This window comes from Pagrus major, chromosome 23 (assembly GCF_040436345.1).
Source record: "Pagrus major chromosome 23, Pma_NU_1.0".
In the NCBI taxonomy this organism is placed as follows: Eukaryota; Metazoa; Chordata; class Actinopteri; order Spariformes; family Sparidae; genus Pagrus; species Pagrus major.
The window spans coordinates 4559291-4579686 of record NC_133237.1 but is presented as its reverse complement, the minus strand read 5'-3'; the positions used below and the strand labels follow the sequence as shown (position 1 = coordinate 4579686).

Genomic DNA, 20396 nt, shown 5'->3' with positions numbered 1-20396 from the left:
CAAGTCAAACAAGTTGAGACAGGGATAACCAAAGACTGGGGAAGTTGTGAAATGCTGAAAAAACATGTGATTCCAATGAACAGGTTCATTGGAATCAGTTACCAAACACACCTATTATGTCACTAAGACTATCTTTTATGCACGTTTACTTTTAATCATCTGAGTATTTCCTTGCATCTGTTATCCTCTCCTAATGGGTTTCTCTTTATTGCAGCCATGTCAGACGTAGAGGAGGAGTACGAGTGAGTAGAGCAGCATCCCTCACAGCTTTTTATTTTACATCACTTGTTTATGTCAATTACTGATTAACTCCTTCATTATTAATTCTCTCATTTCTCCAGGGAGCAGGCAGAGGGTGAGTATAGTTTTCCATATTTGTCACACATTTTGTGTCCGTCACAAATCCAATGAACAACATCGATAAAGATTTTTATGAGACATGAAACAATATTCATGTCTCTGGTTCTCCTTCCTTTCTCCCAGAAGCTGAGGAGGAGCAGGAGGCTGAGCCTGAAGAGGAGGAGACTGAGCAGGTCGAGGAGGATGCAGAAGGTAGGGTTTAGGAAAACTCCCAGAATGCAAAGCAGATGTATAGGACAACTGCATTGTAGAGGAAGTCTCCTGGTCAAATATGTTGAAAAGATGATACAAAAAATGTAAAAACAGTGAGGCAGATAAAAGAGTTGTGATCATGATAAAATGTCTGAGGAGATGAATATGTTACTGAAGAAGGTCAGCAATTATTCTCTCTCTTCTTTATAATTGTGAGTTATGGGTGACACTGCACTAACTCTCACCTATCAACTTCCCCTCCATTCTGCTTCCCCATTGGCTGATGCTGCTGGTTCGGACCATCAGAGCAGCAAGAGTATCAAGGTAAGGTGACTGCATGCCCATCCTCAGTCACATTTATGGCTAGCCCTAAAAGCCAGAGCAAATTTGTTTTTAGATACAGTATGTTTTTAACGTTTATTTGTTAAAAAGAAGAAGAAGAGGTTGTTTATTTTTAGCCTACCTGATATTGAATCACACCTGGAACACTGTTAAGACAGATTGTAGATAGATATTTTTACCTGCATTGTATTTTGGTACCAAATGTGAGTTAAGACATCAAACCATCACAATGCTTTTCCAAACGAATATGAATATATGAATGTGGACAAAATCACGTCATACCTGAGCATATTTCCAGTGACATGTTCATCATGCCTTAGTTAGTGTTATGAACATTTGACTGCTTTTTCCATTGCCTGCTGTTGCAGTCAGTGTTTTAAAGGTAAAAACAACCAAAACAGAAATAAAATGTAATATTTCTGTAATCTTGTCTGCTTTAGTAACCATGTTTAATTCAAAAATCAATACATTTCTAAAGATCTAAAGTTGCACATATTTTTATAAGTTGACAGTGGATCAAACAATAATATGTAATATGTGTAATATAAAAAGGAAAGATTGATTGACTAGCATATTTAGAACAACAACAACAAAAACAAAAACATATTTTAACTGTGGAGCTCATTCTACTGCTCCCAACAAACCATACCATCACTTAATGTAGCTTTAAGAGCTCCAAGTAATACTGAACCATTATGTTATGGCGCTGTAAATACTAGATGTCTTATTCTTTCACAGATTTTTTAAAATTATTTCATTGTGAACAGAATTAAATCTCAGAGATAGTAGGTCGCCCCCAGCCTGGAGATCATCCACACCCTGTGCATTGTGGGTGAATTTGTTAGATAGCTGACTGTTTCCTTGCTCTGTAGCTTAACACTTTCTGTGGAGCAACATCTGGATCTCAAAGATATCAGCAAGTTACAGCTGTCTTGGCTAAATTTTGGAGAAACGTATTCATGTTCACCAAAAGTGGCCATGCAGTCCAAGACGAAAGTTGTGAAATGTTTCTACTGCTGCAACCATTGTATGTATTCTGACATTCATAATTATACACATGCACATAACAGATGTGAGTTTTAGTCCTCTGAGGATTTAAACCTTGATGAGCAGGACCAAAGTTGGACCATCACACGTTAGGGCAAAACAGCTGGACTGTGATTCTTTGACCACGCCCATTAAGGTTTAACTCAACCAATGAGAATATTATAACTCAGAGAAATGTTTAAATCAGTAAAACTCCAATCTGATTGTACACAATGATCAGTATGTGCATTATATAATAATGAATGTTCACAGAATGTTCCACAAAACTACATTTCCCTACAGCCACAGTGAGTGGTAAATATTACCGGCAGTGAATGGCTCTCAGTGCATGATGGGAAATGATAGTTTTAAAGTAATAGTTAAACATTTTGGGAAATACGCTCATTTACTGTCTTTCTGTGAGTTATGAGAACAGTTTGATGCCACTCTCATGTCTTAATGGTCAATATTAAGCTACAGCCAGCAGTTAGCTTAGCATAAAGGCTGGAAACAGGAGAAAACAGCTTGCTTGCTACCAGCAACTCTAAACTCATGTTAATTAGTGATCTTTAGAGTTGCTTGTTGGCAGATTTTGTTAACTTAATTGGACAGAGACAGGATAGCTGTTTCCTCCAATTTCTAAAGCTAAGCTAACTGGCGCTAGCTTCATGTGAACTACACAAGTGCAAGAGTAGTGTCATCTTATTCTCTGCAAAAAGCCAGTAAGCATGTTTTCTAAAATGTCTAACTATTTCTTGAAGCTTGCTGCCTCTGCAGTTACAGATATGAACTTGGGACTTTCGATCCTTCCAAACCTTTTCCCTCCATATGTCCACATGTTGGACATATGGAGGCTGTAGCTCGGCTGTAGCTCAGTGGCGGCTGTAGCTCAGTGGGTAGAGCAGGTGACCAGTGACCAGAAGGTCGCTGGTTCAAACCCCGGCTCCCCTGGGCGGAACTGAGCTACATGCCGAAGTATCCTTGAGCAAGATACTGAACCCCAAAACTGCTCCTGGCGCGCAGTTGGCACCTTGTGTGGCAGCCTCTGCCGTCAGAGGGCTCTGCTATGAGCTGGCGACTCATCCAGGGATATACCCTGAACTGATGTCCACATGTTTTTCCACCATCTTTGATTTGACATTTTGTCTTTCCATTATTTTCTTGTTTTATGTGTGCCTCTATCATCTGATGTGTTAATTTCCTCCTTCCCTCCTGTGGTTCTTTACATTTTCATGTCTTTTGTATGTATGACATCCTCCATCCAACTGTCTTTTCTTCCCTCCTTCATACCTCCTGTTTATCCATTTTTCCTTCATTCCTTCCCTACTCCTGTTCCTCATCTCATCCTTTTTTCCTTGCTTCCTCCCCTCCGCCTTGCCTTTTCTATTCCATTGCCCTCCTCATGTACTTTTTGCCCATCATTAATGACTCCTTTGTTGCACCATCTGCTCTTTTTGTTACCCTCCATCCACCTTTCAATCTGTCTTTTTGTGGCTGGTCCATCAGATCAAGATGCCCAGGAGGAAGGTGAGAAATAGTAGACGTGTGGTTCCCAAAGGGTTAAAAACACCTTTAAAAACTCTCCTCTCCTCAGGCTCAACACCATGTTGGCTAACTAAGATTAGTTTGACCTCAAATGAATTATCTAACATATTAAAATTAGATCTACTCCTTTAAATCCCGCCGGACTCAACTGTCTTCCAAAGCACATATGTAGTAATATATAAGTAAGTAATTTGGTCTCCTAAGTTCAAAAAGCTGTATGATCCAGACCATAATCACCCAAAATGCAACAGTGTAGAAGTTCAGTGTAACTCTGGATTTGTAAAGCGAGTGTTTTGGATTAAAACAAACAAACAACCAGAAAAAACTTTTTGTCTTTGCTGTTTTGTTTTATCACAACTAATAAAAATGCTTAATTGTATGTTGCCTTTTATTTTCTCAGTCCCACGCTTGCAGTGCTTTCAGTCACATTAACAGCTTTATTAACAAGTTTCAGATGTTTAAATCCGTCTTTTCACACATTTGAGCCTCACACTTTTATTCACTTGTGTGATCTTTTTTCTCGTCTTTCTCTCTTTCGACAGAGGAACGCCCCAAACCCAAGTATGTTCACTCAATTCTTTTCTTTTTTTTTTGTTCTCAGTCCAATATCATAGCACTGTCTCAAAAAATTGGGCATTTTGTGTTTCCTTATATTTTCCAGACCCATGGTGCCTCAACTTGCGCCTCCAAAGATTCCTGAGGGGGACAGGGTAGATTTCGATGTAAGTTATGAACAAAGGATTAAACCAGATCAGTTTAATTTTCTTTGTTTTTTGACTTTGCAGCTACGACATAAATTATCTGTGAACCACAGCTGTTATAACTTGGGAAAAGTCAGCTAACTCCAGATTGGCTTCTGTTTCAATAGCTTGCCTGTTATCGCTCATATCTGAGTGGCTGAACACCATGTGTTCCCAATAACACAATTACAGATCTTTCTAAGGTCAAATTTGGCGTTCCACATAAATCCCTACTGGGACGACTTTTATTCTGTGTTTGCCATTTGGTCACAGCTTAAAAAAATACTGCCTAAATGTATTGTTTCTATGCAGATGACACATATCTTAATTTAAGAGCAAATAACCCCTCCCAGCATGTGAAACTACACAGCTTCTTGTCAGAAGGTCATCAACTTTTCTGTTTTTGCGTAACCAGAAGACTGAAATGCTTCTTGTTGGTCCAGCCAGGCATCAGTTCTCATGGAGGTTTACGTCGTCTCAGCGTCAAGAAATACAGGAAACTATAGTTTTGAATCTTTCTTTTTAGCAACATATCAAGAATATCAAAACCTACCTCTTTTCTTCAGTTGTCCAACAAACAAGCTCCCAGAGTCCTTACAAGATCAAAGAAGTTTGATTGTAGATGATTTTAGCTGTTTTTCATCCTTCTGACTCACAGGGATTTAAATCATGTGGCTCTTTCCTACATCTACAGTCGTATTACTCCATACTGACTCACATCTTTATGCTCCCTTGTTTGAAGATTTTCATTGGTGTACACTTCCTCATATTAGCCTCATTTAATAATCAATTCCTTGTTCCATCAGGACATCCACAGGAAGCGTATGGAGAAGGACTTACTCGAGCTGCATACTCTGATCGACGTCCACTTCGAGCAGAGGAAGAAGGATGAAGAAGAACTTATCAGCCTCAAGGATCGAATTGTAAGTTGACCTAGATACTAACACTCCCTAGCTAGATCTGTGTAGAAAGATGAATGGGACAGTAAATACCTGATCCAGTGAATATCATATTAATTAATTGATGAATCACAAGGGCCACCGGTACGAATACTAGTCCTAGTATCTGATAATATTTTTGTACTTGTATGGATGTGTTATTGATGGTACTTGACTTAAATACCGCTGATGCACAGTATGAACGTGAGGGGTGATGTTGCTAAATAAAAAAACATCTTTTGCCTTTGTCTTTGAATGAGTTCAAAAATAGTAGTGTAATGAGATGGACTTTTTTTTTTTTATCCAAATGATGCTTAAATCTTTAAATTTGCTTCATGTCTTATTTGCTCTGCTTTCCATCAGGAGCGCCGCCGGTCAGAGCGAGCTGAGATCCAGAGGGTCAGAACAGAGAAGGAGAAGGACAGACAGAACAGGATTGCGGTAACACAAACACTCCTACTCACACAGAAAGTGTACAAAAGTATCACCTGGTTCCACTCAGTGATATACTTGCCTAGACTGTAAGAGGCTTTGTATGTTGTATCTCAATAATACAATTGCCTGGTATGTGACAACTATTACCCAAATCATAAAATGTTACTATCTGATGACTAAATATTCTGTACTACAATTATTTCTCTATTTTTGCAAACTATGTGACACCATATTGATACAATATGTATACAAAGCGGCTCAACACTGTATCAAATCTCCCCACCAAGGGGCGCAGAAATCCAATTCAACATGTAAATATGGTTTTCCTGTCGTCTTCATCTGACAGGAGGAACGTCACAGAAAAGAGGAAGAGGAGGCCAAGAAGAAGGCTGATGATGATGCCAAGAAAAAGAAAGTGCTCTCTGGCATGGGAGCCAACTTCGGAGGCTTCCTGGCCAAGGTCAGACAGCAGTGGAGGTGATGGTAAGAATGACGATGAGTCGATGAAGATACAGAGGATGACTGTGGACTGTGTGTGTTCTGTTCCAGGCTGAGTCGAGGAGGGGCAAGCGTCTTACAGGCAAAGAGATCAAGAGGAAGACTCTGGGTGAGAGAAGGCAGCCGCTGGGCATCGACAATTTAAGGGAGGATGCGCTCAAGTGAGTCTCCTCCAACTGTATTTCAGACATCCAAACAATGTTGCACCATTACTTGCAGCTTTAAACTGTGTTGTTATCCTGAAAGGTGATAGAATTTATTTACCTGTATGCTATTGTAGATTTTTGACACAAAGAACAAGGATATTTTTGTTTTCAAGATTGGGGCTTAGCGTAGAGTCAGTTACTCACTTACAGCTTTAACATTTCAAACAAGACATACTAGCCAAATGATATGCATGGATTAGTGACAGTTGCCTTAAGGGCAAGCTGTGGAGACCTAGGTGAACATTAAAAAACATGAATTAAGGAATTACAGGGTCATATCCTTACAAATTGTGTCTGTTTTACCAAGGCAACGGGCCCAAGAGATGTGGAACTGTATCTACCAGCTGGAGTCAGAGAAGTTTGACTTCATGGAGCACATGAAGCACCAGAGATATGAGGTACGACTGGGATTGCAAACAGAAATGGACAGGAATGTAACAGTGCTGACTGACAGAAAACTGATTAACAAAAATCTTGAACACTAATTAAAAATTAATAAATACATTTTTCCCTGCTACCTCTGAAGTCTTTTTATTTGCCTCCTGCAGATCATTGTGCTGCTGAACAGAATCCAACATGCTCAGAAATTGTGAGTAGTTACTTGTACGTAAAATAATGATAAACTGCATATCTGCTGTCACTGTTACACCCTCTCTTACTTTCTTTCTCCTCCCTCCTCTTCCCCTGCTACAGTAAAAAGGTCCATGGCAAAGGGAAGGTTGGCGGCCGCTGGAAGTAAAGAGGGAAATCCGGAGAAAGAATGAACAAAAACACATTGATAACAAAAAAGAGGAAGTGGTATAGGAATGGAGGAATCATATGTTTCCTCTCCCAGTCCTCTCTGTAGACCTGCCCTGTGATTGACAGATATTGAATGTTTCATGATAAGAAACTCAGCTGTGATTTAACTTTGTCACAACCCATTTCTTTTGGCCAGGATTTTAAAGTTGTGCACTTGCATTAAAAAAAACAACAATTTTCATCAATCTAATGTGTGTGGATCACAACACCAAGATTGGTCATTGGTCTGCTTTTAGCTGCTCTGCTCTGGTTTAGATGCATTATGTGATGACATCAGGGAATTCAATCAGGGTTAGTATGAAAAGAATCACTCTGAAAGAATAAATGTTGAACAAGAAAATGTCTGAAATCAGCGTCTTCATTCTGGTCTGGTTTTATTGCTCCAAAGTTCCTGAGTGTGTGCAAAAAGTCCCCACCTGTAATACCTGGTTCAACCAATTAGGTCTTAACAAAGAGTCAGTTCTGTCCTGTGTCTTTCCTTTAGGCATATTTTTTGACTGTTATGGAGCCCCGGAGTGGACATGGAGAAAATCTATATATCTATATATCAAGGCCACCTTTTAGCGCTCAAAATGCTTTTGTGTATGGAGAGATTCAATTCATTACACTTTTTGTTTTATTTGTTCCCATGTTTTGATTCATTCGCTTTTTTTAATATCTTTGCACAAGATAAGTGTATAGCCAACAGAGAGCCAGCACAAAAGAGTAGCGTTGTTTATCATAGTGTAATGCTAATTTGGTCAATGTTTAACCAAAATCCATGTATGGTACTTTATTTTTAGAATTTGGGATGCCATACAATTATAACTGTTTATATTGATAATATTTCTACTGTATTTTTTGTTTTACACTGAAATGCTTTGTAACAGTAGCACTGGTGCAGCTCAGTACTGTAGGTTATATTAAAGTTTGCTAGCTTTGCAGAAAAAAACCCAGAGTCTCAAAGATTGAGCAAGAGGTTTTTTTTATTTACCTATAAATCCAACTTATTATTTGTAATTTTAAAAAATTGTGGGTTTTTTTTCTTTTAAAACGTACATAGTCTGCCTTTAAAGGCCGTAACATAAAGCTTGCCCTTTAATACCACTTTATAATACATTTTTACCACCTTATGAATGATGCGTACGTGTCTGAACCAGACATATTCAAACGTACAGTGTCACACTGCAACTGGCCAACATCAAGTCTAAAGTTGATCTGTGTGTTGGTGTTCATGCGGAGACAGATGCTAATCTCTGCATAGCAGCCTATCTGAAAATGTTGCATGACACCCACAACAGGGACAGTGGTTATGAGGCTTTTAGTGCTAGCAGTGGATTTCAGTGTTCATCTCACCTGCTGCAGGAATTCTGCTTGAGTGCTCTCTCAGAGATATGAGGAGATAACAGAGGGTGTGGATGAATGAGCATGAGTAAGCAAACAGATGTGTAGAGATGGGAATGTGGAGTGCGTCCCGTAGTTTAAATTGCTCTTTGTAGCACAGTATTAATAATTCTTCTCATAATATTTTCATTTAGTTCATTCAGTTGAGTACAACTGAGCTTCTCAATGTATTTTTGAATATGATGAAGGATAGATGTAATATTTTAATATGATGAAGGATCTGTGTTAGGTCTTTCCATCTAGGCGAGGGAGATTAAAAAAGCTGGGAGCAATAGGTCCATAAATTTCAGTGTGGGTATGGCTCCTCCCAACAGTACCAAGTTCATTTCTGAAGTAAGCTTACAGCGTCAACAGCAGCTCAAACTCATAGTGATGCGCTCCCCCGTGTGGGTGAACACTGTCACTGCATCAGAATGAAGCTGGGAACACATCAGTTGGGTAAAAGGATCTTAGACACTCCACACTATATCATGGCAGCCTTGAGTTTTAATGATTTCTACAACTCTCATTTTTCTCTGTGGAATGAGTGGAACACATACTACTTTGTGACAAAAAACATTTATGAAGTTTGATGTTTCAAGAAGGAGTTTACTATAGGTCTTCTGAAAAATGTGACCAGAGCTGCTGGGTGAAAAAATATACATACAACAAATTGAATGACCAATTTTGGTGATGTAGAAAGTTGTGTCAATCGAATTTTCTTTCTGACATGGCCTCTTTAACTTCTTCTGAGTATAATGACTGATTGATAACGGCTGGTGACTGTTCTTGGCCCATTTAAATAGGGCTTGTTTGAAAAGCCTGTTTTGCTGCCAGTGGATCTGGTGCTCTACGGAAAGTAAATAATATAATGAATAATGAAAGAATAATATCCAAAATCATCAATATCCAAAATCATCAGCCAGAAGATTGGCTCTTGTGTGCAGTTGGGCGTTCCAACAGGAATATGACCCCGAACATAACTTAAAGTTATTATGTTATGTAACTACATGTTTTATTATTACAGGCAGTTTCTTTCTGTTTCTTTTCCCCTCCTGTCTGTGGTAATTATATTTCCTGTACCCCACCCCCTCCCCCTATCTCTAATTCCTGCCTCACATGTTTGGCTCACTGCATGAGACAAGGACTAAAGAGGACACACTGTTAATCCAGTCTGTCACTCACTGCATCAAATCAGGGCACACACACACACACATACGCACACTGACCTCACGGAAATAAAATGTATCAAGGAGGCCTGCAGTGCCTTTTGAAAGTGAGGACCACAGTTTGTCCAGAAAAGCCTCCACATTCATACTGTAATTGGATTACTGGGACGAATGTCAGCAATAATCACAGGGTGAAGGATTAGTTCCCCTCAGAAAATTACAGTTATTGGTTGAGTTCTTCTGACCGCAGCTGTAACAATACCGCTGAGGATATAATCCCTTTCTGAAACATGATATGTCACAAATATTTTATGGCTCAGACGGATTTCTCTAAAGATTGTGGCATCTTTAATCCTAAATGATGCATTTAACTGTGTGTGTGTGTGTGTGTGTGTGTGTGTGTGTGTGTGTGTGTGCATGTGTGTGTGACATTCTGCTTGTGTGCAAATGAAAGGATATCATGTTCGCACATGAGGGGTATTATAGCGTGAGTGTGCAAATGTAAATCCATCCATCCATCCGCCGCCGAACCATCTGTTGTTGTTTGGAAACGTTTTATTTATTCAGCTATTTATTTACAATCACATGGTACGTATCGAAAGTGAAACCACAAACAGTTTTCCATTGTTTTACGATGTACAACACACGCACACACACTCACACACATCAACGTGCGCACTCACCAGACACTCCAAGCAGGATCTCCTTCAAACACAAGCACAGAAGGAGCCACAACATGACAGAACAATAATCAGTAAAAACATGTAACTAAATACAACACATTTTACAGGAAAAATCAAATGAGAGAGTTGTCAGGTAAATGAGAGGGAAACATAACAGGAAAGGAAAAATAAAAAGATGCACGCTTCAGCTCTGCAACAGCAGTTCCAGAATTACAGAGAGAATATGTCTGTTTCTATTGATTAATACTGTAGTGCAGTTAAATAAAAATTAAATCTTACCAAATGAATGATGGTGTGAAACTGAAGCACATTGAAGATTAATATTCAAGTTAGAGGTCTTTTCATAAAACCTGCAGTTGTTTGGTTTCAAAGGAAAAAATATCCCCTCTATGCAGATGATGTTGTATAAATACAGCATGTGTGTGTTTAGCGGATGGGGGCCTTCAGTGCAGCATCCACCTCCTCCTCTGGCTGCAGCGTGTGCCACTGGGCCACTGGACGCCTGGGATTGGCCAGCATGTCTGACCAGTGGCGCAGCCCGACCCCTGAGGCGCCATAGCCGATCCAGGCCTTGCCGATGGCGTCGTTGCTGCCCAGCTTGTCGTAATCGTACACAGTGATCAGCACCTGGACTTTCTACACGTGGAGACAGCAGAAGAGGAGAAGGCCAAGGTTAGAACAAATTCTTATGTATGTATATATTTCAACTCAGGGAGGAAAATGGAGGTTTTGAAGCATCATGCATCTCACAGCAACTAACCTTAATATACCCTTCAGCAAGGTATTTATCCCAAAATGGTGAAGATTTGTGAGAAGTGAGCATTTACAAGGCAGTAAGGGTCTAATGCAAGACATTAAGTTGCATTTTGGAAAAAGTAGTCTTCAGGGGTATTGGGTTATGGACAGCCATTTTGGAGCCCCCAGTTCGGTACGACGGCTGTCACCATCTTGGTTTTTTGGAGCCAGAAGTGACCATATTTGTACGAGAGGGTGGAGCTGTTGAGGACTCACATTGCTACAACTCTATTCTGATTGGCTTCACTGTTCAGACCTGGAAGCTCCGTCTATATTTTATACAATGAAGCTTGAACCATACTATCGACTAAGACAGGCCTATTCAATTAGCGGCTTGCGGGCCACATGCGGCCCAGAACCAACCCCCGAGTGGCTACTGAATATGTGGATAGACTACGATAAAAATGTTAATGAAACAGTCGGCAGCCATGCTAGCAGATGCTAGCATATCAACATGCTCAAAATGACAATGCTAACATACTGATACTGTTTAGCAGGTATACCATTTAATATGTTCACCATCTTAGTTTAATGTGTAAGCTTGGTACCATTTAATTTACATTAAAATCAGCCTGCTGGTGGTCCTGAAGGAAATGTCAGGGAATTATCCAAAGCCAGTAGGATTCATCCTCTGGGGACCCTGAAAGCATGTGCAAAGCCTCATGGCACTGTGTCCTTCAGTTGCTTCGATAGCTAGCACGGTTAATGATTCGGCCCTAAAAAATGGCATCTTAAGTTTAAATACTAAATGTAAGCTCATACAACTTAAACGATTAACTAGAACCAGTAGATGTCAAAGTCGATGTGTGTTATGTTTAACGCTGAGCTGTAAATGTCAAAGGAAAATGGAAGTGGTCCAACTGAGAAGTGTCCAAACCTGGATCTGGGAGAAGGGGATCTCAAAGCTGAAGCTCTCATTGAAGTAAGGATTCAGAGTGTTCTGTTTGACTGATGTCTTCTTCTTCTTCAGTCGCTTCCCGTTGTGCTGCAGCACCACCTTAACAAATGGATCTGAGAGAGAGGAATGATATCAGAACATAAATCAGAGTTGCCAGCATGAAAACCATATCTGCCATCCACTGCCAGTCTCAGCATGTACACAAGTATGTGTGTGTTCACCTGACAGTCCTCCGACGTCCATCTTCTTCAGGTTCTTGGCTTCCATGATGTTAACCGTTAGCTTACCGGCCGTGGGGACGTAACGAAGGGAAATACAGACATCACCCAGCTTCTCTTGCTGTCGGGGACAAAACATTGACGAGTTGTCATGTTGCACATGGCTTTGGTTGCTTTAGCTGTTGGTATTGACTTTACATTCATTATACGTTTCAATGGATGCCCATATAATCACATACCTCTTCTTTCTCTCCTCCAACCAGATCCTTCCATTCGTGTATTGGCTGTCCAAGGTCTATAGAGTTCATGGGGATCTTGATCTCGCCGATGACGTCGTGCTTACCGAAACGATCAAAGTCAAACACCTGCAGCACCAGAGTCTGACCAGCCAGGTCATTAAACGGTATCTGGAGAGGGAAAGAATAAAAAAGTGGATGTTCATGCTGACTAGTTTAAACATGCAACTGATAATATGCTCAAAACAATTTCATTTTGATGTTTAATGTTCAACGTGGTCTCAACTTTTGTACAGATGTACAGACCTTGAAGGTGAAGGTCTCATTGAAGACAGGACAGAGGTTCTTGCGCTGGACTTTTGTCTCAAACTTCTTCTTCTTGTCCGGCAAGAAGTAGACTTTGACGTAGGGATCTGAGGTCCCGCCCATGTCCATGGCTGGAAGGTCCTGAGCCTGGATGATGCCAACTATCAGCTGGAGAAGAAGAGGAGATACGTTTAACTGAAGGGTCACATATCCTGTAACTAGCTTTACTGGGGTAAAGGGCACCATCTTTGCTGAATCCTTGTAGATTGAGCTCATTAATCATTTCTGTGTTTGGAAGGTTGAATACTGGTGTGCATTGCAAATGTGCAGGTGTGTGTGTACCTGGTTATCAGTAAAGTTATAGTCCAGTGAGTACTCCAGTTTGCCAAGGGACTCCTTCTCCTCCTCTTCCTTCCCTTCTTCTCCCTCCTGGAAGTCATGCAGCACAGTTAGCAGTTAACAGACAATGTTTAAAAGTCACACATTCTGAATTCAAAGTCTTGTGATACGCTGCAGCCTCTGCAAAGCACTATGATTTCTGCTGCAAAGCAAAATAAGTCAACATTTAAAGGTGCTGTAAGCTCTATATTCCAAGAGTCGTCACTTATAGAGTGTTTGGTCAGTAACCCATGTCTCCCCCCAACATCTACCAATGTCTTTCAGCAACAAACGTCCAATTTTTTCAGCCTTATAAGATTCTGAAGCGTGCGTCTACTCATGGACGAAAGGCATAGATGACATGCTCCTAAGCTGGGCTGTTACGTTAGCATGCTCAGTGATACTATGTGAGTTTCCTTCTGTGTTGTGGTATAGTTAACAGGTGTAGTTCCTGCATGAAAGTGCTCACATCAAGGCCCAGTGGATTGTCTTAACACACAGTTCAGTTTTTCAAATGTGTCTTTTAGGCGCTTTGAGCACCACAAGCTGAGTTTCTTCTATTTCCATTATATTCGAGAGAAGGCAGCCATCTCTACAGCAGAAAGTTCCAAAACTTGGCAAATAAAGCTGCAGGTAACAACAAAAATATGTAGTTTTTGATTATAGGGTGAACTGTTTCTTTAATGCTTTGAAAAAAGCATCCCTTTAGACTGCCCAGTTTAAGCTGTCAATTCATACATAACTGGTCGGAATCTGGAAAAAAGCCAAACAGCTGTGAACAGTGAAGCAGTGAGTACAATCAGATAAAAGACAGCGCAGCTATTGCTGCTGCTAACTCCATCTGTTGTACTGTGGAGGGTGTATGGATGCTTGTCAGCCATGTTCCCAGTACCATGAGATGAGAAGATTGAAGCTAAACTACTGCGCAGCAGCTGGCTATCTTACCATAGAGACTATGAAGATAACAGTATCTATCATTAGCACCAGCATGTTGTTACCTTTGGGTAGAGCTTGCTCACCATTTCCAGCCTTAAGCTAAGCTAATCAGCTGTCAACTCCAGCTACGTATTTAGCTTTTTTTTTCAGACCAGCTCTACAATCTGCTAACTTGGGGAAAGCTGTGTTGTAGAAACTTTGGACAACATTCTTCCATAATCACATTGATAGTGTCACCATGTGAAAACTAAGTGTAAACCCACCTTGACATCACCCCGGGTAAAACCTGACTGAGAACCCAAGCACACATAATGGTTATCCATTAGTATGAATGCAGGTTTAAGGCAATTTCACTCTGGCTTCACTACTAGGAAGCTGCATCCATATATTATTCAGCCAGTTGTGATGACTCAGGAAGACACGGGACAAAACCTGTTTACCACGTCTTTTCTTACCTTCTTATCGTCTCCATCCTCTCCCTCCTTGTCCTTCTTCCTGCGCCCTCGTCCTCCCTTCCTCTCTCGGACCTTCTTGGGCTTGCTGCCTTTGTTGAAGCACTTCTTGTAGATGCAGAATCCCATACAGGCAATAAGGGCAAGGACGACGACCACAATGGCTCCTATGGCCCACATGGGCACTGGAGAAAGGAGGGAGAGAGAGAGTGTTAAAGGCAGGTTGTTGCTTGCGTAGTTTGATAGGAAACAGTGGTGACACTACTTGGTTGAGGGGCTCAATTCCTACTGAGGTGAGGTGGTCTTGTGAGGTGTTTGGAAAAGCACAGTAAGACTGGTGGGGTTTTTTATACATCTTTAGAAGACTTGACATGTATTTTTTTTTTTACTTACTCTTGAGTTTATGATCTTCAAGAGCAGAGCAGAGTATTCACATGAAGAAATGAGAGAGGACAGAATAAAATGAAACACATGAAAGTTGAAAATGAAATGAAAAGATGGTTAGATGATGGTATGTAGGTAATAGACTATTTACTATTAGTTTCTGTGTCTGTTTGTCTCTGAATGCACATGTTAATCAGCTGAAGTGGCTTCAGTTTTTGACTGCCTAGAACAACACTGAAATCACTGTCGCCACACAAGTACTCTAGGCCTCATTTCTCTTTCTGTCATATATCCAACAGGACATGGATGCAGATGTTATGTTTACTTTTTGTCAAGCCATATCGACTTCCACTGTGATCTTTAAGCTGTTCTGGTCTGGCACCAATATCATTGGAGGGCTACGTAAGTTACATAAGGGTGAAAAATCACTAAAATCAAAGGCGTTTTTGTTAAAAAAATTGTAGACTTCAAATAAAATCAACAGGGTTATTTTCTAAGACTTAACAACACCCTTCCAGAGACATTTTACAGCTGTTTTTACAGGCTGAGTAGTTGTCATAATAACTAGTAAACTGATCTTTATGTGTAAAATTGGTTGACTTCCCCCCCTTAATTTGAACATGTGCACATGTGTATTAACAACTATGCATGCTGTAAGTGTGTTTGCTCTGTCCTTATGTGTGTATTTTGGGTATATTTTTTGTGTATGTGCTCACTTGGCAGGTGTGTGAGCTCATTGAAGAACTTGTTCTTCATGCTGGCGAACTGGTGGTTGGAGTGGTGTGATGGGGGCGGGGGAGGTGGGGGCTCCCTCTCCTCCTCCTCGGCCGCCCTGCGGAGCCGGGCCCCCGCCACGCTGACCAATCGCATCGCTGCTCTGCGAAATCAGAGGAGAGTAGACGACAACCGGTCAGTGATTTTTTATTTTTTCATTAAAACCCACCACGAAACACATTCACTCTGTCTTCAGATGTGTCCTTCTGTTAAACTTCATCCTGTTTGACCTTTCACCTGCCAGTAATCTCTTTAATCCTCTCTCACTCCTTTCACTCTCCTGCCTCTCACCATTTATTCACTTTTTGGTTTCAAGAAAATTGCTTTTTTTTTAACAAGGTTTCACTGAAACAGATGTAGTATTACATAATATTGCAATATTACAATGTGAAACGACTGGTCTCGTTGGTCTTGCATTCAAATTTCAATGTCTAAGCCACTTTATATTATATTGTCATGAGTTGAGGTGAAGCTAATTTGAACTGCTTTATGTAATCTTAGGTAGGTTAATGTGAAACAGATGTTATTCTGAAGTTTAAGAGTTAATATAATATATAACATACTAACTATAGCTGTATGATATTTCCCCCAGAAATGTAATAGAGAAGATTCACATTTAAACCATCATTGCCAAGCATATGACAGGGAAAAACTTTTCACTCTGACTTAGCCTAATTCTAAGTCGAAAATATTTGGACATTTCAACACCATCTTTATCTCCCACTTTGTGATACGAACAACAGACATGTCAACTGGCTGTTGGCGGATTGGCTGCAAATGCACTATCGCTATGACATCAAAATAAAAATCCATCTGATTGTATCTGATTTCACTTAACAAACTGCTACAGATACTGCTAATGCTAACCAAGTTGAAATAATGGCTCCTCCTATTCTGTCAACATTGTTTGAATGCAGCATGATAGCTACTTGGCAGGCTTGCTCATTAGCAAATTGTCTAACAAACAACCAGTCAATGGCTGCTTTTTGGTTAACTTCATATTGTAAGAGGTTTAAGAATATATTAAATACAGAAGTTCAGTGCACTTTAAAGTTTTTGTACTTTCCTTGAGTGTTGCATCTAGCCCATTTACCATTAATGAAATATATTTATGTATTTTCCACTACATACAACAGCAAACATACACAGAACATAGCCTACACAAGGTTTGCTCCAAAAATGATAGGATTTTAATTGCCTATATGTAAGTATGAGTTGGACTCACTCATTAATTTTCAGTTTATAGGAACAATTTGTAAGATAGTTGATTGTTCAGTCTCATTCCCGAAACATCAAATACTGACTGTTTGGTTCGGCCTGACCCAACAACCCAGAGCATCATTATTTGACTACCTACCTCAAAAGCAAACCGTCAGCCTCCAGATTTTTTTTCCCACACCTTTAATTTATTATATTTTTCTTTTACATAAACACAAGACCGTATTTCATTGTCTCTACTGCAACCTTTCTCCATTTGTCCTTTGTCCCCTTCTAATGTGTATCCTCCCTCCTCTCTTCCTTCTTTACCTTCCCTTCCTGTCTGCTTTCTTTCCGTGATGGCAGTGTGTCAAGAAGACAGAGTAAAATAAAGCTCTGCAGCTCATTGCTTGCACATAATAATCCCCCTGACTTTGTAACAACAAGGCTAGTTGATGCACACATGCAGACACTCATACCACCACCATTGCTCTCAGAGCTTTAGCGCAGCAGATATTTTCACATGACTTTGACATAGGTGTTATTAATAACAATAATGATGTCTCTCTTCTATTCAAGTGTCTATACACTGAGCCAGCATGAACAATAACAGGACCCGAAATACCAGAAAGACCTGAAAATATCAATGTCTGATTTTCATGCCACTCTCTTAAGGAATTTTGTGCCATGTAAAGAGTTAAACATGTCAGCGCACTCATACACACACTGACATTTAAACACACATACACAGGCCCCACCCATGGTAGACATCCCTCTGTCGCTGTGCAGCGACGTAACAAGATTAATTGCCAAAGGTAATCCAAAAATCCCTCGGCTTAAACAAATTAAGGACAGTTTGCCTCTCTGGGTCTCCTCCCCTTTCACCTCCCATCCTGCTATCATCTCTCCTTTACTCCTCCCCTCTGTTGTCCCCCTCTGTCTGGCATTTATCCTCCCCATGACAGCTGAAATAGAGATGTACACACACAAATGTAAATACACATCATATTTTTAAACTGAGATCTAATTTAGACAGTGAGCTCCGTTACATTAACCCTTTCATCTCCCTGGAATTGCATAATCAGAGGATTAGAGAGGGACACCTCTGCGTGTGTGTGTCTGTGTGTGTATGTGTGTGTGTGTGTGTATGTGATTGTTAGATCTGTTAATACACCACTGTCTTTGACCTCCAACTGAATGAAAAGTCATTCATGTTTGTAAGGTAAATCTGAAGCTGTAGCCAGCAGCCTGTTTGCTTAGCACAAACACAGGAAACGGGAAATAAGATAGCCTGACTCTGTCAAAAGGTAACAAAGCCAGACAACACACCAGGAACATTTATTTGCCAGGAATAGTAACTTCCTGTGGACTTTGCAAGTTGCCTGGAAACTGTTCAGAGCCAAGAAATAGTCTGTCATTTAAGCCACCATCAAACAGCATCTTAATGTTTTTACAATTACATTAAGATTAAACGACTGAGATATAACAAGTTGATTTGTTTTAGATATGCCGGATTGCAGTTTTCTTTATCCTTTGGACAGAGCTAGGCTAGCTGAGCTAAGCTAATGGATAACCACTGCTAGCTAAGGGCCAGTGTCCATATAGTTTTTTTTTTCGGGGCAGAAAAGCGCTTGCTGTGCGCTCAGGAGTGTTGCGATGATGCGTTGAGATAAAAAAACGCTGCACGTGCACCTTGTCTCTATGACAACAATATCTTAACAACCACCACTGTATGATTGACACCGCCTCTTTGCAGTTTACTATCCATTTGTTTTTGATTTGACATCGGGACATCAGAGCAAGGAGAATTTGGGTGCACGACATGATCCATAGGAGACACAAATATGGTGGATATTATCGCCTAGGCCGGGAAAAAGAAAAAGAGCGACGATGACGTCACAAGCACCTTTCCGAAAAGTTGCTGCTGCAGACACTTGCTCTTCATTGGAAACAAAAAAATGTTATGTGGTCAAGGCCCTAAAGCTTCTTACACACACAATCATCTCATCTAATTTTTCACTATTAAAGGAATGAGCCCATTTCCCAAAATGTTGAGCTTTTGCTTTAAATGAGACAACTCATGTACAAAATGGAAATATGTTTAAAACTACGTCTTTAACTAAACATTAGGAAAATGTGATCACTGACACCCAGATTAAATTATAGTATCTGTTGTTAATTATCTGGTTCCCGTTAGAAATAAACATGCTGACCTTGTCCTCAGTCATTTAGTGTTAAGTAAAAAGATGGGTTTTCCCTTTAGCTTTCAGTTGGTGACCATCTGGTGACAAAAGGCCGGTAAAAAGACACATTGTTTATAATTTCAGTTTGGTGTTACTCTCCACTTAACCCCTGATGGTCCGGCTTTGCCTGATACGTTAGGAATCTTTTCAATTAAGTCATATTTGGCAATTAAGGAACAGTTAAGGAACAGTTCACCCAAAAATGATTCATTATCTACCTACCCCAGGTCATCTCTTTATATAATTTAATTTATGTTTTTGTGAATAAAGCAAGCTATTTAAAGGATAAGTTTATTTCCTCACCCCCATGCCAGTGGAAAGCCAGGTGAAGTTTTGTAGTCCACGAAACATTTCTGGAGCCTCACAGCAAAAGAAAATTGCAGCGTTCTCCTATACAACTGTAGTAGATGGGGACTTTTTAAAAACCTAAAATACAACCCATAACATACATGAAATGGCTCCAAATAGCTCATCTGGCGTAATCCAAGTCTCATGAAGCTCTGAAATCCCAAATTGATTTGAAAATACTTTATTTGCACCCTTTTTTAAAGCCAAAATCTTCATTGTAGCTGCCAAGCTAAAAATGTTAGCATGCACCCTTGTCTAAAGTGGGTACACGAGCTTGATGAGGGTGTGAATAACATCTTTTCAATATAATTTATCGAGCCAATTTATGTTTTTTGTTTTTGTTTTACGTTTTTTTTGCTTTTTAAACTTTTTTTTTAAAACAATTTAAAACAAGTCCCCATCTACTTCAGTTGTTTAGGAGGACCTTGCAACGCTGTTTTGCTGTGAAGCTCCAGAAATGTTTTGTGGACTTTAAATCTTCACCTTCTATCGGCATGGAGCCAATTAGATTATGACTGATTTCCCATTTTTTGGTGAAATGATCATTTAAACAGCAAAACGCTCAAATGAAACATACACTACATCAATCAGGTGATATATGAGGTTTTGGATGCAATCAATGTACAAAATAAAATACTATACAATGAATTTTGCTAGTAAAGAAATGTAGATTTTATGGCAGGTTTTACAGGATGGGACCTTAGAAAATTGATATTTGATATCAAATCAAATGTCCAATCAGTCAGTCTAGAGCTGGTAATGTAAATACTCTGGATAAAAACATAGACTGAGCCTGTGCCAGTCTGGTGTTCCTGCCAGGGCTCTGTGGGTTGCATAATGATATTTTAGCTGGAGTTCAGAACACCCCAAAATCAGGATGATGACCACAGTTCTTATCTAGTTCACAGCCGATTTAGGCTGGACTGCTGCCAGT

General features: G+C 40.0%; 2 protein-coding genes across 5 annotated transcripts; one reads left to right on the top strand and one right to left on the bottom strand.

Annotated features, from left to right (window-relative positions):
• The first annotated feature begins 216 nt into the window (after positions 1-216).
• Positions 217-7021, top strand: tnnt1 (troponin T type 1 (skeletal, slow)). Of its 4 annotated transcripts, XM_073494828.1 has the most exons (14): positions 217-242; positions 342-355; positions 484-552; positions 859-876; positions 3427-3447; positions 4008-4026; positions 4127-4187; positions 5012-5128; positions 5507-5584; positions 5925-6038; positions 6128-6237; positions 6590-6680; positions 6831-6871; positions 6976-7021. In XM_073494828.1, the coding sequence occupies exons 1-14, from the start codon at positions 217-219 to the stop codon at positions 7019-7021; spliced, it is 825 nt and encodes a 274-aa protein (XP_073350929.1). The 4 variants fall into 4 exon arrangements, with proteins under 4 accessions (XP_073350929.1, XP_073350931.1, XP_073350930.1 ...); XM_073494830.1 differs by lacking the exons at positions 859-876; positions 3427-3447 and adding an exon at positions 985-995 and having other exon boundaries at positions 487-552; positions 4010-4026; XM_073494829.1 differs by lacking the exon at positions 3427-3447.
• Positions 7022-10723: 3702 nt separating this feature from the next.
• On the bottom strand, positions 10724-15770 carry syt5a (synaptotagmin Va). Its single transcript, XM_073494780.1, has 9 exons — positions 15617-15770; positions 14910-14924; positions 14520-14701; positions 13093-13176; positions 12751-12918; positions 12448-12615; positions 12212-12329; positions 11970-12103; positions 10724-10933 (listed from the first exon to the last, which is right to left on the bottom strand). Exons 1-9 carry the CDS (start codon positions 15768-15770, stop codon positions 10724-10726), a joined length of 1233 nt encoding a protein of 410 aa, XP_073350881.1.
• Between the last annotated feature and the right edge of the window lie 4626 nt (positions 15771-20396).

Coding starts and splice junctions, on each gene's coding strand:
- syt5a (XM_073494780.1), bottom strand. CDS start 15,770: ATGCGATTGGTCAGCGTGGCGGGGGCCCGGCTCCGCAGGGCGGCCGAG. Junction 13,177..14,519: donor AGGATGGAGACGATAAGAAG/GTAAGAAAAGAC, acceptor GACTTCCAGGAG/GGAGAAGAAGGGAAGGAAGA. Junction 12,616..12,750: donor ATGAGACCTTCACCTTCAAG/GTCTGTACATCT, acceptor TTCCCTCTCCAG/ATACCGTTTAATGACCTGGC.
- tnnt1 (XM_073494828.1), top strand. CDS start 217: ATGTCAGACGTAGAGGAGGAGTACGA. Junction 6,238..6,589: donor TTAAGGGAGGATGCGCTCAA/GTGAGTCTCCTC, acceptor TGTTTTACCAAG/GCAACGGGCCCAAGAGATGT. Junction 6,872..6,975: donor ATCCAACATGCTCAGAAATT/GTGAGTAGTTAC, acceptor CCCCTGCTACAG/TAAAAAGGTCCATGGCAAAG.